Below are 16,319 nucleotides of genomic sequence, written 5' to 3' on the forward strand. Positions count from 1 at the left end.
TTTACTTAGCCTAAATGCAGTAAGGAAGCAATTATGTAGCCTGGTTGTATTTGACACTCTCTCAAACTCTGTGTATGCCCCTTTCCCATCACAAGATTGGCAGCATTCATGACGCAGTAGCAGAACAAAGGAAACTCATTGTATCATAGGAGGTTTCTTTCTGTTACATGCCTGTTTAGCTAAGACATGTAAGGAAGAAGTGGCGACAAATAGGGACAGCATTTAACATCATAACCATATATATGGCAAATGAATACAGAGAACATTTAATAATATTTGTTTTTAGAAAGAGCAGAAGTGATGGTATACAGCAAAATAACATGCAGTGGATATAACAATTCTACACACCCCAGTTAAAAATCAGGTTTCTGCGATTTAGCAAAATGAGACAAAGATAAATCATTTGAGAACTTTTTCCACCTTTAATGTGATCTATAAATTGAACAACAAACTGAAATCTTTTAGGTGGAGGGAAGTAAAAAAAATATATATATATATAAATTAAATGGTTGCATAAGTGTGCACACCCTTAAACGAATACTTTGTTGAAACAACTTTTGATTTTTTTTACAACACTCAATCTTTTTGGGTATTCTATCAGCATGGCACATCTTGACTATGAATATTTGCCCACTCTTCTTTGCAAAAACACTCCAAATCTGTCAGCTTGTGAGGACATCTCCTGTGCACAGCCCTCTTCAGATCACCTTACAGATTTTCAATTGGATTCAGGTCTGGGCTCTTGCTGGGCCATTCTAAAACATTAAATCTTCTTCTGGTAAAGCCATTCCTTTGTTGTTTTGGATGTATGCTTTGGGTCGTTGTCATGCTGAAAGATGAAGTTCCTCTAGCAGAAGCCTGAAGGCTTGGAAGTGTTCGTAATTCCCTCTACCTTGACTAAGGCCCTTGTTCCAGCTGAAGAAAAACAGCCCCAAAGCATGATGCTGCTCCCACCATGCTTCACTATGGGTATGGTTTTCTTTTGGTGATGTGCAGTGTTGTTTTTGCACCAAACCTCTTTTGGAATTATGGCCAAAAAGTTCAACCTTGGTTTCATCAGACCATAACCCATTTTCCCACATGCTTTTGGGAGACTTCAGATGTGTTTTTGCAAAATTTAGCCGAGGTTGGATATTATTCTTCATAAAAAAAAAAAGGCTTCCATCTTGCCACTCTACCCCATAGCCCAGACATATGAAGAAGACCGGAGATTGTTGTCACGTGTACCACACAGCCAGTACTTGCCAGGTATTCCTGCAGCTCCTTTAATGTTGCTGTAGGCCTCTTGGCAGCCTCCCTCACAAGTTTTCTTCTAGTCTTTTCATCCATTTTGGAGGAACGTCCAGTTCTTGGTAATGTCACTATTGTGCCATATTTTCTCCACTTGATGATGATTGACTGTGTTCCATTGTATATTCAATGCCTTGGAAATTCTTTTGTGCCCTTCTCCTGACTGATACCTTTTAACAATGAGATCCCTCTGGTGCTTTGGAAGCTCTCTGAGGACCATGACTTTTGCTGTAGGATGCAACTAAGAAAATGAATGAAAAAAATTCTGAACACAGCTACATCCCCAGATAAGAGGGTGTGCACACTTATGCAACCACATTATTTTTATTACCCCCCCCCCCCCCCAAAAAAAAAAAAAAAGATTTCAGTTTGTTTTTCATTTGAATTGTTACAGTTCTGAAATGATTTATCTTTGTCTTATTTTTCTACATCACAGAAACATGACATTTTAACAGGGGCGTGTAGACTTTTTATATCCACCGTATAAATGACACTTAAGTTCTCAAAGAGTAACTCCCTTTTGATGAGAAAAGTATACTGTCCCTATGCTGGTTATAGGGACCTCTTCTTAACCCCCACTTAGGCTATATCATATTCTGCAATATAATAAGTCTACCCCCCAATACCATTGAATTACTCCTTGTTGTTTGATGAACTGAATATTATTGCATTTACAGTATCTGAACTTTACCTTACATGTTTGACAACACATACTTAATGTTATTACTTTTACCTTCTGTGATCTACGACTTCATATTCATGTATAATGTCTGTTAATTGTTTGCTAACCATGTTTTTTTTCTTCAATAAACATTTTGGAAAAAAAAAAAAAGTAAATCCTCTCTAGGCGATCAATGTACATTAAGGGATTTTAACAAACTTTCTTGCAGAGTCCTACCTTTTCTGCTCTGATGTAAAAGCTGTTTATTCCACTATGTACTTTGGCTACTGACTCTGAACGGGAGTGACAGGTTTATCGGAAATATTATAATCAGGTGGTGCACTGTTAGTGTTCTAAAAAGAAAAGCTTCAGTGTCCGCATCCCTTTACAAAAAAACCCTTGGGTAGTATCTCACCAAAATTAAAATTTCTTTTTCAGGGGTGCCAAAAATTTTACTTGTATCTTAGTGCAGACTCCTGGGAAAATCAGTGAGCCAAGCACACAAACAAGAAATGACATTTCTGGGAGCATTCTGAACATTAACAGTGTACAGAACGCCTCCAGGTTGTCATTATCATGTTGAATTTTACATAAAAGTACAGTGCTGCAGATTGACATGGAAAGGTCATTTTCAATAACAATTAGTTACAATATGACACTTGTGTTGCAATTGTAGAGCTATATTTTTTCACGAAAGTGAAGAATAGGTAGGAATATTTAGACTTTATCTGGCAGAATTCTTAATGGATGTAAAATAGAAGAGATCTGAAATATCCATTTGCTCTTTTGTCTAGGTACTTCAGAACATGGTGCACTGTGCAGACCTCAGCAATCCCACCAAACCTTTAGAGCTGTATCGCCAGTGGACAGATCGGATCATTGTTGAATTCTTCCATCAAGGTGATAGAGAACGGGAAAAAGGAATGGAAATTAGTCCCATGTGTGACAAGCACAATGCTTCTGTTGAGAAATCACAGGTATTTTCTAGTTCTAATAAATGTATTTAACATTTTTCTAGCAAATGTTCCATCCCTTACCCCCCCCCCCCTCCACCCCACCACACCACACCCCACAAAGCAGCATTAAGATTAGAACACTAGTGAGTTGTAGGAGAAGGTGGTAGGATAACATTTTCTAGGCAGTGTATGTACTGTTTACTGCGGGGCAAGGTGGGCAACATTCATCTCAACATGTGCAGCCAACGATTGGTGGTCATTTTAAATAGACTCCTTCTGGTATAGTTAAAGCATTTATTCAGTACTACACTCCTCTGTATTCAGATAATCGATGAACCACTTGCTATCCACCCTATAGCAGTTTTACTGCTACAGGGTGGCAGATGTGCACCAAATCCCGTATTTATACGTGGTACCACACTTCCACCCGCAGGGGGCATGTGGTTGGCGCTGGTGCCCCACTTCTGCTGTAAATATTCACAGCAGAAGCTGATCTGTGAATACTGGGCACGCAATGTCCTCCGGGACCCGCTGATCGTCAGTAAAAAACGCAGAGTGGGGATCGGCCTATGTAAACAAGGCAGATCGCCATTCCTACAGGGAAGGGATGGATTCTGTGTTCCCATAGTAAAAGCAACACACATAGAAAACAAAAACACTGGCTAGGCACAAATGTAACCCTTTGATCGCCCCAGATGTTTAACCGCTTCCCAGCCAGTGTCGTTAGTACAGTGACAGGGCATGTTTTTAGCACTGATCACTGTATTAGTGTCACTAGTTCCCGCAAAGTGTCAGCGTGATTGTCTGCCACAATATCGCAGTCCTGCTATAAGTTGCTGATCGCCGCCATTACTAGTATAAAAACAAATAAATACAAATTTAAGTATACAGTCGTGGCCAAAAGTTTTGAGAATGACACAGATAAAAAATTTTCACAAAGTCTGCTGCTTCAGAGCTTTTAGATCTTTTTGTCAGATGTTACTACGGTATACTGAAGTATAATTACAAGCATTACATAAGTGTCAAAGGCTTTTTTTTTTTACAGTTAAAGTTTATGCAAAGAGTCAATATTTGCAGCGTTTACCCTTCTTTTTCAAGACCTCTGCAATTCGCTCTGGCATGCTGTCAGTCAAATTCTGGGCCACATCCTGACTGATGGCAGCCCATTCCTGCATAATCAACACTTGGAGTTTGTCATAATTTGTTGGGGGGGGTTCACCTGCCTCTTTAGGATTGACCACAAGTTCTCAATAGGAGTAAGGTCTGGAGAGTTTCCTGTCCATGGACCCCAAATTTCGATGTTTTGTTCCCCAAGCCACTTAGTTATCACTTTTGACCTATGGCAAGGTGCCCCATCATACTGGAAAAGGCATTGTTCCTCACCAAACTGATCTTGGATGGTTAGGAGAAGTTGCTCTCGGAGGATGTTTTTGTACCATTCTTTATTTATGGCTGTGTTCTTGGGCAAAATTGTGAGTGAGCCCATGCCCTTGGCTGAGAAGCAACTCCACAAATGAATGTTCTCAAGATGCTTTACTGTTAACTTGACACAGGACTGATGGTAGCACTCACCTTTTCTTCTCCGAATAAGGTTTTTTCCTGATGCCCCCAAATAATGGAAAAAAGGCATTTATCAGAGAAAATGGCCCAAGTCCTCAGCACTCTAATCCCTGTACCTTTTGCAGAATATCAGTCTGTTCCTGATGTTTTTCCTGGAGAGAGGTGGCTTCTTTGCTACCTTTCTTGACACCAGGCCATTCTCCAAAAGTCTTCACCTTACTGTGCGTGCAAATTGACTCACACCTGCCTGCTGCCTTCCTGAGCAACCTCTGCACTGGTGTTGCCCCGATCCCGTAGCTGAATCAACTGAGGAGACTGTCCTGGCGCTTGCTGGATTTTCTTGGGTGCTCTTAAGCCTTCTTCACAAATGCAGTGGAAATGTTTTTTTTTGTAGGATTAAGATCATTTTCATGACAAAGGGGGGCTTTGCAATTGCAGTTCATCTGATTACTCTTCATAACATTCTGAAGTATATGCAAACTGCCATCATAAAAACTGAGGTAGCAGACTATGTAAAAATTATTATTTGGCCACGGCGTTATATGCTATCGTTTTTAGACTCTAGCGTATCAATATATGCTTACTGGGATTTTTTTACCAAAAATATGTAGCAGAATACATATTGGCCCAAATGAATTTTTTACATTTATTATTGGATATGTTTTACAGCACAAAGTACTTTTTTTTTTTTTCAAAATTGTCGGTCTTTTTTTGTTTAAAGCACAAAAAATAAAAAATGCAGTGGCGATCAAATACCACCAAAAAAAAGCTCTGTGTGGGAAAAAAATATGACAAACTGAATTTTGGGTACAGCTTTGCATGACCACACAGTTGTCAGGTAGTAACGCAGTGCCAGATCGCAAAAAGTGGCCTGGTCATGAGGGGGATGTAAATCTTAAAGTGGTTATTAAGATTAAATGGGAAGGGATTTCTTCATAGGCTGAAGTTATCCCAATTGAGCAGTCCAGATTTAGATATGCTTAATGCAGAAATCTCTTTGACAGAATTTAAACTAGTAATGCCAACATTAGCAAATGTAAAAACTCTGGGCCCAGATGAATTTACTAATATATTTTTTATAAGTATTCAGGGAATAGTTGGGGAACCGCTTTATAATTATACAGTGCATCTGGAAAGTATTCACAGTGCTTCACTTTTCTTTGCATTTTGTTATATTACAGCCTTATTCCAAAATGGATTAAATTCATTATTTTCCTCAAAATTCTAAAAACAATACTCCATTTTGGTATTAACAAAAGCCCTTCAGGGCCTCCTCTGGAGGATCAAAGCGAACTTGGTCCGGCAAGTCCAGACCTGAGGACAGGCCCATTCAGCTCGAAGGTGCTTGGAAGCTTCCTCTCAGGGAGGATCTGTTGTCCCAAGGACCAGTCTTCCATCCTGCTTTACAGTCGCTGGCTTTGACGGTTTGGCTGTTGAACGCCAGGTGCTGATGGATAGAGGTTTATCTGAGTCAGTGATTCAAATACTGTTAGATCTACCACCGTACGTGAAAGACGTACATTGTGTGGTGTGGAGTCTCTTGGGGTTCATCCTCGCTTCTCAGTGGCTCGGATCTTGACCTTCCTTCAGTGGGGGGGTTGAACAGAACTTGGCCTTGAGTGCCATCAAAGGCCAGGTGTCGTCTTTGACTGTCTTCTTTCAGCGACCCTTGGCCACACACTCCCTGGTGCGTACCTTTCTTCAGGGTGTTCTCCATTTGGTTCCTTCAGTGCTGTCTTTGTTGCCGCCTTGGGACCTCAATTTGGTGCTTTCAGTTCTCCAGAAGTTTACCTTTGAGATTCTTCGGGAGATTCCCTTGTTTATGCTGTCTCAGAAGGTGGGAATGAAGACATGGGGTTGACTGACGGCTCTATCCTCTCGGTCACCTTACTTAGTGGTTCACAGAGATAAGGTGGTTCTTCGCCCCTGTCCGTCATTCTTTCCTTCCAAAGGTTGTTTCTGATTTCTTTTTGAATAAAGACATTGTGTTGCCTTCCCTGTGTCCCAGGCCAAAACAACCTAAGGAAATTGCCTTGCATGTGATTTGGGCAATTAGGGTGCACCTGACAGCTATGAAGTCTTTTAGGAAGTCAGACTATTTGTGGTTACGTATTGGTCTTGGACAGGGTTGTCCGCTTCCTCTGCGACCATTCCCAGATGGATCAGACAGGCAGGAGTTCAGGCCTATTCCATCAGGGGTCAGGTTCCTCCTTTCCCTATCAAGGCACACTCTACTTGGGCGCTTAGTGCCTCCTGGGCCTTCCGTCATCAGGCGTCATTGACGCAGGTTTGCAAGGCAGACACCTAGTCGTCCGTGCACACTTTCACAAAGTTGTATAAAGTGGATGCATTGGCATCTGCGGATGCCTCTTTTGGCCGCAAGGTTTTGCAGGATGCTGTTTAAAGGACTTGGTCCTCTTTGAGGGTGTATTGTTTTTTTTTCAGGTGGGCTCCAGTTGTTTTGGCTTGAGTCCCTGTTGCCTGGTTGGCTACAGTTTTTAGCCCTGGGAATGTTTTTGCTGTTCCCATCCCTCATGTTTAACACTGCTTTGGGATGTCCCAATGGTTAAGAACAGTAGGAGCTGTGTCCATCAATAAACGAAGGAGAAAATGGGATTTTTGACTTACCGTAAAATCCATTTCTCTGATGTTCATTGACAGACACAGCACCCACCCCTCTGTATTTTCTCTGAAGCTGCTTGTAACAAAACAGGGTACCTATAGCAGAGAGAGGGAGTATACCCCCTTTGGATTGCCCCTTAGATGTAGCCAGACTTTTTTTCTGCCTAGTGTTCTACTCCTGTAGGGGGGGCAGTATAACCCAATAGTTAAGAATATCAGGCGCTGTATCAGTCAATGAACCAGAGAAATTGATTTTACGGTAAAAGAAAATAAATCTTTTAAAGCCCAAATCCAGCATTTTGTTTTGCTTTGCTTTCATTAGAGTAGGTGAGGGCTAGAACTTTTAACAAGATTTTATTGCTATCTGTATACTTAGTGAGGAGATTGACTTCATTTCTGGAGGCAAGGCATGAATGTCAGTTAGAAAAGAAGACAAATATAGCAATAACAACCTGCCAGATTGCAGGTGCTTTTGATGCCTATTCCTGTAATGTCCCCAAGCATTGCATCTTTGAAATAAGTTGAGAATCACAGTACCTCCACATACCTGGAAGCATTGGGTACGCTGGCTCCAGAAGACAAATAGAGCATTAGTTAAGCAAAGGTATCAGAGGTGGCCTTTCAAGAGAACATTTAATTTGCTCTAAATAGGCAGATTCTCCTTAAACTGCCACACACTATCCTTGTCTAGTCCTTATTCTGTTTGCTGCCTGCTACATCTCTGCAACAGAACACAGGGATCCCCTTACAGAGGGAAAAGTGTCTTGCTATACAGAGGAGAGCCCATAGAATAGGCAGCTGGAACAGGCTAAGGCAGTAGTCCTAGAGCAGAGGGTCCTGTTGCGAAAGCTGCACAATATCTGGTGCATACAGAAGCTGTAAAGACTCTGTTGTAAGTAGGCATTAATACAAATTCTTTTTCTAGTATTTCTACAATATATGCACGTATAAATGGCGAGATTACCATTCTATTTTTACCCACTGAAGGCTGAAGCAAGTGTGAAAACCTGATTTGCATACTTGTTTAGGAATAGTGGTGCAGGACGTTTTTCAACTGGATTAACAGGACAGGCGTGCAACTAGCATTTCAGATAAAGCGATCAGCAATAGCGGCCAACCTATTTCTCTTAGTGCAGTTTTTTTTGTGCAATTTTACTTGCATAGAATACCACTACTAGCATGTACATGCAGTGGCAAGTGTAGTGCAGAGTTGTACGCCTTTTTTTGAAGGGTTGGTTCTAGTATTGTGTGTTAGGCAGGGGTGGATTTATACATGTAGACTTCAGTAGGCAGTAATTCAAAACTGAAAGCTAGAAGTCCTTTAGGTCTGAACTCCTTACAAACAACTATACTATATGCATAGATGAAAGCCATTTTACCTGCCATTGGATTTTTATTTCTGCCCATCCAGTTCTTAGATTTACATAGCTTTTCCAAACAGCACAGTCCTGCCTGGCAGGGCAGTAGACCTCATTTTTATTTTTTTGCTGTGGTTTACTAACACCTACAGGTCTTCCTATCCATCTCCACTTCTAACAGGACAGTGAAAGGAGAAGCAGCAGACTGATGTCTCATCCGTCTGCCACTCTTCTGTTTCCTCCTATCAACTTGGTCCTAGAATTTAAACACAACCGATTTGCTGCTTGTGCTACTTCTTTCTTAGGCCTCTTTCACACAGGAGTTCCGTATGTCTGTCGTATGTCCGTATATCATCCCATCCATTTTTGGATGATATACGGACATAATGCATGTCGATGGGATTGCGGATGACCATCCGCTGAAATCCGATTTGCGTCCTTTCAGTTCTGTTCCGTTTTTTGGAACGGAACAGAACCCTATTTTTCTTCCGTTTTAAAAAACGGAAAGGACGCAAAATCGGATGTCAGCGGTGTCATCCGCTGACATCCGCAATCCCATAGACATACATTATGTCCGTATATCATCCGCAAACGGATGGGATGATATGCAGACATACAGAAAAAAAAAAGTGCTGGAGCGGATCAAAATACGATCCGCTGCGTGTGAAAGGACCCTTATAGAGTTCTGCTGTATAGGAGCTGCAAGAAGCTAATACCAAGTCAAATTCCAGTAATTTCACTGCTTGCATTAAAAAAATACAGTTAGTGATAGTAAACGCACACTATTTAATTTACATTGTCCCTTCTATTTCTGTATTTGGATGATGACACTGTAATTATTTTAATTAAAAAAACAAAACATGTAAGTACCTTTTTCCTTATAAATATACAGCTGTCACATTACCCAGATTTTTCTCAGCCTGTCTGCAGGGAATCCTAAGCAGGAGGAGCTTCTAGTCCTCTGCTGCTGGTCACATAACGATAATAAAAGGTCACATAATGATAATAAAAAACAGCCTTTGGAATACAGAGTAAAAATAAAATAAAATCAATAAACTGTTTTAAATTGGCATACAAATATATATTTGAAATTAAATCTTTATTATTTTGTGGAAATAACCTGGTGTGGGTGGATTTCTGCCAGTCACAAACTGTGTTACGGCCCTCCAGCCTGTGTCTTAGAATAAGAGGGAGGTGAAGCCTCAAATAATCTACATGTAATAGCCTGCCTGAATTGTGTTTAGCTGGTTAGTGAGAATGGAGGAGGAGGGAGGGAGGGAGGGAGGGGAGTGTCATTTACCACTGTATATGCCCACATGTGTGACTCTATAGTCACACGGGCTGCTCAGATGTGAAAGGGAGGAAATGCTTCACATAGAAACTCACTGAAAATGGAGCATGTGCAAAGTTGCCGCTACAGCTGCAAAATCCCTAGCTGAATCGGGGACATGAACGGAAGGTAGAGATAGAAAGCAGCAGGATCAACCAGGTTTTTTTCAGAATACAGAAAAGGAATCTCGTAGTGACTGAGTATGAACTGCATGTAATATAGAATTTATTGATAGTTTTCTTTATGATGTGGGTTTAGTGACACTGTAAGGATGTACTAATAAATACAGAGTTGCATTATGCTTCATGCTGAAATGTCACTTTTTGTACAGGTGGGTTTCATCGATTACATTGTGCATCCTCTGTGGGAGACTTGGGCTGACTTGGTACATCCTGATGCTCAGGAAATTCTGGATACGTTAGAAGATAACAGAGAGTGGTATCATAGCATGATCCCTCAGAGTCCATCCCCTCCACCAGATGATCAAGACCCAGACAGGGGGAGCACCGCTGGAGACAAATTCCAGTTTGAGTTGACACTGGAGGAGGAAGAGGAGTCGGACACTGAACAGGATGATACAGAAAGTCCTGTGGATGAGGAGAACAGTGATTCAAAGACCCAAGTTACAGATGAATCAGCCCTGGGAAGTGATGAGGCTGACCAACCCTCTCCTGTAGATATGTGCAGGATTGTCTCTAGCAAACTAGACCGCTTGGAACTCCCATCCAAGAACACTCTGACCAAGCAGAAAAAAGTCTTGAACTTCGATAACCTGAAATTAGCAGGGGATAGGACGCTACCACAAAAAGACACTGCACCTTCTAATACAGCCAAGCAGGAGACCACAGGGCAAGCAGAGGTTTGTTTGGACAAAGAAGGAAACATCACATATCTTCCATTAGGAACGTAATGCCAAATTGCCACACCACTTTTATTTGTATCCACGCACACTTTGCATTTTACTTTTGTGGAGAAGTAGACTTTTTTTTTAAAGAACACAAGAAGCAGAACTAATACTCTAATCAGAAGAAACAAAATGTCACCAAAATCAGTTATTGCATGGGAGAGCATGGCAAAATGTCATTTTATTTTTCAGGGGTTTTTTTTTTTTTTTTTCTTTTGTATTTTTCTTTTTGGCAGGGAGGCAGTGACTTACAAACCCTTTTATGGTAGAATAGAGGTTAAAGGGAAACTATAGCCAAACATTTGCAGTATTAATATTTGTAAGAGTTTACATGCTAAAGCAGGCTTTTTCTACCTGTGGAACTCCAGCTGACATTAAGCTAATAATCCTAGCATGCTTTGCAGGCCATGGATTTTGTAGTTTTATTGCACCTGAAGAGCCAGGGTTGCCTTAACAAAGCTTTATGATATCTGAAATTGCATGTACTGTGTGGGGTATCCCAATTTTTATTATATCGGTGAAGGACTACAAACAAGAGAACCATAGGGTTGTGTGCGTTACTGGGTACATCTTTATAGGAGTGTAACCAGAATGTAATCCACTATTTTAAGTTCTAGTTTTCCTGCTTCTGAAATTGATGAGAAACAAATGGTGCCAAGATGCAAAACAGGTTTCAGTTGCTTTTGTTTGAAGTTGCTTGGAAAACTTATTGTGGGTGTTTGTCAAAGACCCACAATGTTTGATATTGTAACAATTCATTTTAGTGTCCCATTCCCATCATTTTGTTTTAGACAATGCTAAAAATGTCTGTTTTGATTACTAGATTGTGGCATGAATGAGTGGAATGTCTACTTTCTCCAATTTAGAAGATCTGGGGTGATTCCACTGGCACTGCCTTAAGGATATTATTGCAGGAAATATATGAGCTGGCATTCTAAGGTGCCTACTATCCAGTAGTTAGGTTAGCTCATTTTTTTTTTTAGCTTTATTGTAAAGTGTGAAAGAGCCTGTTCTGTACATGTTACTATGGACTTTATGGTTACAAGCATACGTTGGTGTCAATGATTTGGAATTGCACTGGAGGTGAAAGGAAGCTGCATTTCCCACTGCATTGCATGTGCAAGTGCTGGGAAGTGAGCTCTTTTTGACATGCTTTATCACTTGTGTGATTAAAGCTGTAAACATATGTCTGTGGACATTTTTCATTTTTCCAACTCTTCTGTAAAGCTAGTAGTAATTAGTTACATTCAGTTGGACTTGTTCTGTAGTATTGAACATATTGAAGGGATTTCCTCAATTCATGTCCAAGCATTTATATCCACCTTAATCTCACCGTGATGTCATAGAATGTGTTAAGCCGGCCATAGATGGTTCAAATCTCAGTCGGTTCAGTAAAAACTGGCCGAGATTCGAAACATGTATGGGCAGGCTGAATGAACCCAAGTTGATTGAACGATCAGCTTGGATACAAAAAAGCCTGTGGGATTTTACTTACGATTATTGCCATTGGCTCTTATAGCTTCCCCCACCATGAAAACAAAGTGGCTCTGCGGGAGGGATCCCCCTCCCCCCAAAAACAGTCAGTGTGGTTGCAGGAAAAAAAAATCGCTCTGCCTATGGCTGGCTTTGGGGTAAATGGTGATTGTACAAGAGTATAATGATGACCATGGTGAACCATGATGATTAGATTAAAGGGATTGTAAAGGCAGAAGGTTTTTTATGTTAATGCATTCCATGCATTAAGATAAAAAAACAAAACAAAACCTTCTGTGTGTAGAAGCCCCCTTCAGCCACCCTAATACTTACCTGAACCCATCTACATCCATAGATGTTGCGGGAGTGTCTAAGCTGCCTGGGACTCCCCTCCTCATTGACTGAGATAGCAGCGCGATGGGCTTCCGGTGCTGTCAGTCAAAATCATTCAGCCAATCAGGAGATGAGGGGGGGAGATAGCAGCGCGATGGGCTTCCAGTGCTGTCAATCGAAATCATTCAGCCAATCAGGAGATTAGGGGGGGCGGGGCACGGCTCTGTGTCTGAATGGACACAGGGAGCTGTAACTCGGCTTGGGTGCCCCCATAGCAAGCTGCTTGCTGTGGGGGGTACTCAACAGTATTGCTATAAATTCTGGGATTTGTTCTCTATACTCCTTATAATTGAAGCTACTTGAATAAGTGGTGAAACATTTTCATCATTACAGAACAAGCCCAGCTGTGACTACTATTAGCTAAGCTGTTAAGAAATGAACAGTTAATATCTGTCCATCTCTCCCTACCTCTAACCTCTTAGAACCTCCATGGTAACATGCACACTTTTAGGCTTAGCAGTTGGCTGCCAGTGGACAAACCCTTGCTTTCTACTGCTAACCACTTGATTGTATACTTTCACTGCAGTATGTTTAGCCCCTGTTCACATATATGCGTTGCGGGAAATACAGCAAATCCTGACCACTTCCTGCACTGTCCTGAAATTGCACTCCATTCATGCGGTCTGCCACCGGTGACCATGTTAAATCAAAGACCCCCCCACCAATCCCTCATTGGAACAAAAAAAAATAAATGACACCCCAAAACAGATCACAAAATGCAGTGCGACTGCAAGAATCTGATCACATGGGTGTTAACACCCATGCAATCTGATTTCAGTGAAGCAAAAAAAAAAAAAAAATGCTTGGGCCTTTTTTTTGTATGGTGCAAATTGGATTGAATAGGCTCAAATCATACTGCAAAGAATCGCATGTAATTTGAATAGGAATGCAGTGCGATTCCTATCCAAATCACATGCGATGTCCCGCACCGCACGAGTGTGAACACAGGCTTAGTGATTTTTTATTTATTTTTATTTTTTTGTATCTTTACAAGAGCTGGATGTTTTCTTGACAAAGTTTTTAACTGCGCAATGCCTTTTCCATCATAATCTAAAGGTTGTTTTTAACTTATACAGGGTAAAAATTGGATAATTTTACCTTCCAAGCAACTACAATCATTAAGCTTCTAGATCTGTTTCCTAATGATAATTTATATAAAACACTCCAGAAGCAAAGCAAAGTTAGTCTCCCTGCAGTAAAGAGAATATTTTCTTTTTAAAGTATGCTGTATGAGCACAAATATACGAACCATTCTTTAATCCCCAGGTATTTGGCCCTTGTCAGAACATTTGCATTGGCCTGAGTTCAGTGTCTTTTGACCAGGCTTGTAACAGTATTTTTTTTTTTTGTTTGCCACCAGAATGTGTAAAATGTGTCTGGCAAGTGTGCCAGATATCTTGTAGCATTGGGATTAAGGGTTGCTTCTGTGCTGTAATAAATGTGATTTCATTTTTTTATGACACAAAGCCTCTATAGGATTATGCATAACACGGGTCTTTGGCTTTACTTTTCCACATTGAAAACCTTTCTGATATTGGAATGTGGGGGGAACAGGTGTTGTCCACTTATGTGGCAGTGCCAGATTTTCTAAACCTCAGGGCATGGTGGAAATGCTGTATGTATGTATGTCTGTATTGATGGGCTGATATGTAGTAGACAGTTAATGGGTGTTCATACTTTTCTTAACCCAAATGTTGCATAGAATATGGTGTTGAGATTAGCCAGTTATTGAATGCATTACACTTTAAAATGACAAACCCATGGGCCACTTGGTAAGATTTGATGTCGTTTTCTTCTTCTCCAGAAAGCTTCGATAGCGAGGTTTCTGAAGAAGTGCAGAAACCTGAGCCCTGTTCTGAAGAATGTATAAGAGATTAGGACAGGTTCTTGTTAAAATAGGGTTTCTTTTAGTCAGATATAATGGTGCAAATACTATGAGACTGTGAGAACTGCACTGATCTCTTCTCACAGTTGTTTGTTGTACATTCTCCTATGCCTCACTATATCCCAGAACACATAGTAAATGCATGTTTCATCCATATACAAGCCCTAAATATTGTGATGCACTTACCCTTTTCACTTCTGCAACCTAATTGTCACATGCAATTCATATTTAAATCATTTTTAAAGGGAACCTTTTGATGTTTTAGGCCCCTTTCACACGGGTGATAGGGGGTCCGCCTGTCAGGTCTTTTAGGTGGACCCGATCGGACCATCTATTGCCCTCTATGGAGCATCAGACGTCAATAGATGTGTCCATTGAAACCAGCTGATCGGATGCCAGACGGATGGGGGATCTGTTCCCCATCTGTCTGGCAGATTGGATCAGATGACAGTCGGATGTAAACGGACAGGAGGTCCATTTCCATCCGACTGTCCATAGGTGAAAGAGGGTTGTGTCTGTGTCCGCTCTGCATAAGCGGAGGGGACACTGACCTGTCATCTGCCTGCTCAGATTCCCTGCTGAGTCCACCCGTCTGAAAGGGGCCTAAACAACAAAATTAGAATGAGTCTGCAGTCTGTTCCCAACAGGTTTTGCCAAGGCTTTGTACCTAAAGTGTGCAGCATCTAATGAACATAACAATGGGTGGGGAGGGGTGGACATATTTCTGCAGAAATAAACTGCTGTGGTTAGAATTTATTTCAGCTTCTATATATATATATAGATATAGATATTTATATATATATATATATATATATATATATATATATATATATATAGTGGAGCAATTCAGCTTCCATATATAGTGGAGCATTATATAAATCCCCTTCTACTATTGCAGGAGCAAGCATTGGATTCCAGCTTTGGGCACTTTGTTTATGTAGCCTAATGGTACTGGGGTGAGATAAAATGTTGCACATGATGTATGATTCTAAGCCAGTTGTGATACACATACCTTTATATCATAAATTCAGTTCGAACTGTTGAGACATTGATCAGACGAAAGAGCAAATTGGTGTTTTCTTCCCTGATCAAAGAGAATGTGTCTATAAGCAAAACCCCTTTGCTTTTAGGCTTTGATGGGACAGCCATTTTTAAAACTTAAGTGCTAAACAATTGGTGAAGCCAAGCCTGCCCTGGAAGCATTGTTTATCTAGAATAGCCTATATCCATTGCAATGCAATCAACCAGGTGTTCTGCTTCATACGAGAGTACTTTTAGCAACAAATAAAGCCAGCATAGCCCAGTAAGCCTTTTGGGGGAACAAACCCCAACATTTGGTTTGTAAATATTCGATAAATAAATATACTGTTCTCATTTGCCTAATGTAGCATCCTGTGGGAAGACTCACCTAGGAACGAACTATGTGTGTAGGTTTCGTTTTCTTTTGCACACACTCAGTTTCTGGCACTTTAACATGTCACTTTCATTTCCGAAGCATAAAAGGTTAATCTACCATTCTACAAGTGTAATGGTTGTTTACATGAATGTATTATCGATAAATAGGACATTCCATTTGGGTTGAAAAATAAGAATACCCTCTAAGAAAAAAAAAGTCTCCTTTTTAATTTATTACGCTAAAGTTTCACTTTATTTTAGTGTATAGTTCACTTTTAAACAAAGCCACAATTTATGTGCACACTTCTTGTTTCTTATCTAATCCTACTGTGATTTGTACTCAAAATGCTGCATTACTATTACCTTGCACTTCTCAGCAAAACCAGTAGAATGATGCCACACAGGCACAACGGCTTAGTGAACTGATTTGAAAAGCTGCATTGGGTGTTAATGGCATATTTAGTTCTTTCTATAATACAAACAGACACTTTG

The 16,319-nt window shown here is 40.6% G+C and overlaps 1 protein-coding gene across 4 annotated transcripts in view; it reads left to right on the forward strand.

The window, feature by feature from the left end:
- The window catches only part of PDE4C (phosphodiesterase 4C), a 670,938-nt gene extending 659,552 nt beyond the window's left edge, over positions 1–11,386 (forward strand). For all 4 annotated transcript variants that reach the window (XM_082260761.1, XM_082260762.1, XM_082260763.1 and 1 more), the window contains 2 exons: positions 2,746–2,928; positions 10,109–11,386. In XM_082260761.1, the coding sequence (XP_082116887.1) occupies positions 2,746–2,928; positions 10,109–10,687 (762 nt within the window). In that variant the 3' untranslated portion in view covers positions 10,688–11,386. The remainder of the gene's footprint in view (positions 1–2,745; positions 2,929–10,108) is intronic.
- Positions 11,387–16,319: the final 4,933 nt, after the last annotated feature.

Source organism: Pelophylax lessonae, assembly GCF_965119305.1.
Source record: "Pelophylax lessonae genome assembly, chromosome: 1".
NCBI lineage: Eukaryota > Metazoa > Chordata > Amphibia > Anura > Ranidae > Pelophylax > Pelophylax lessonae.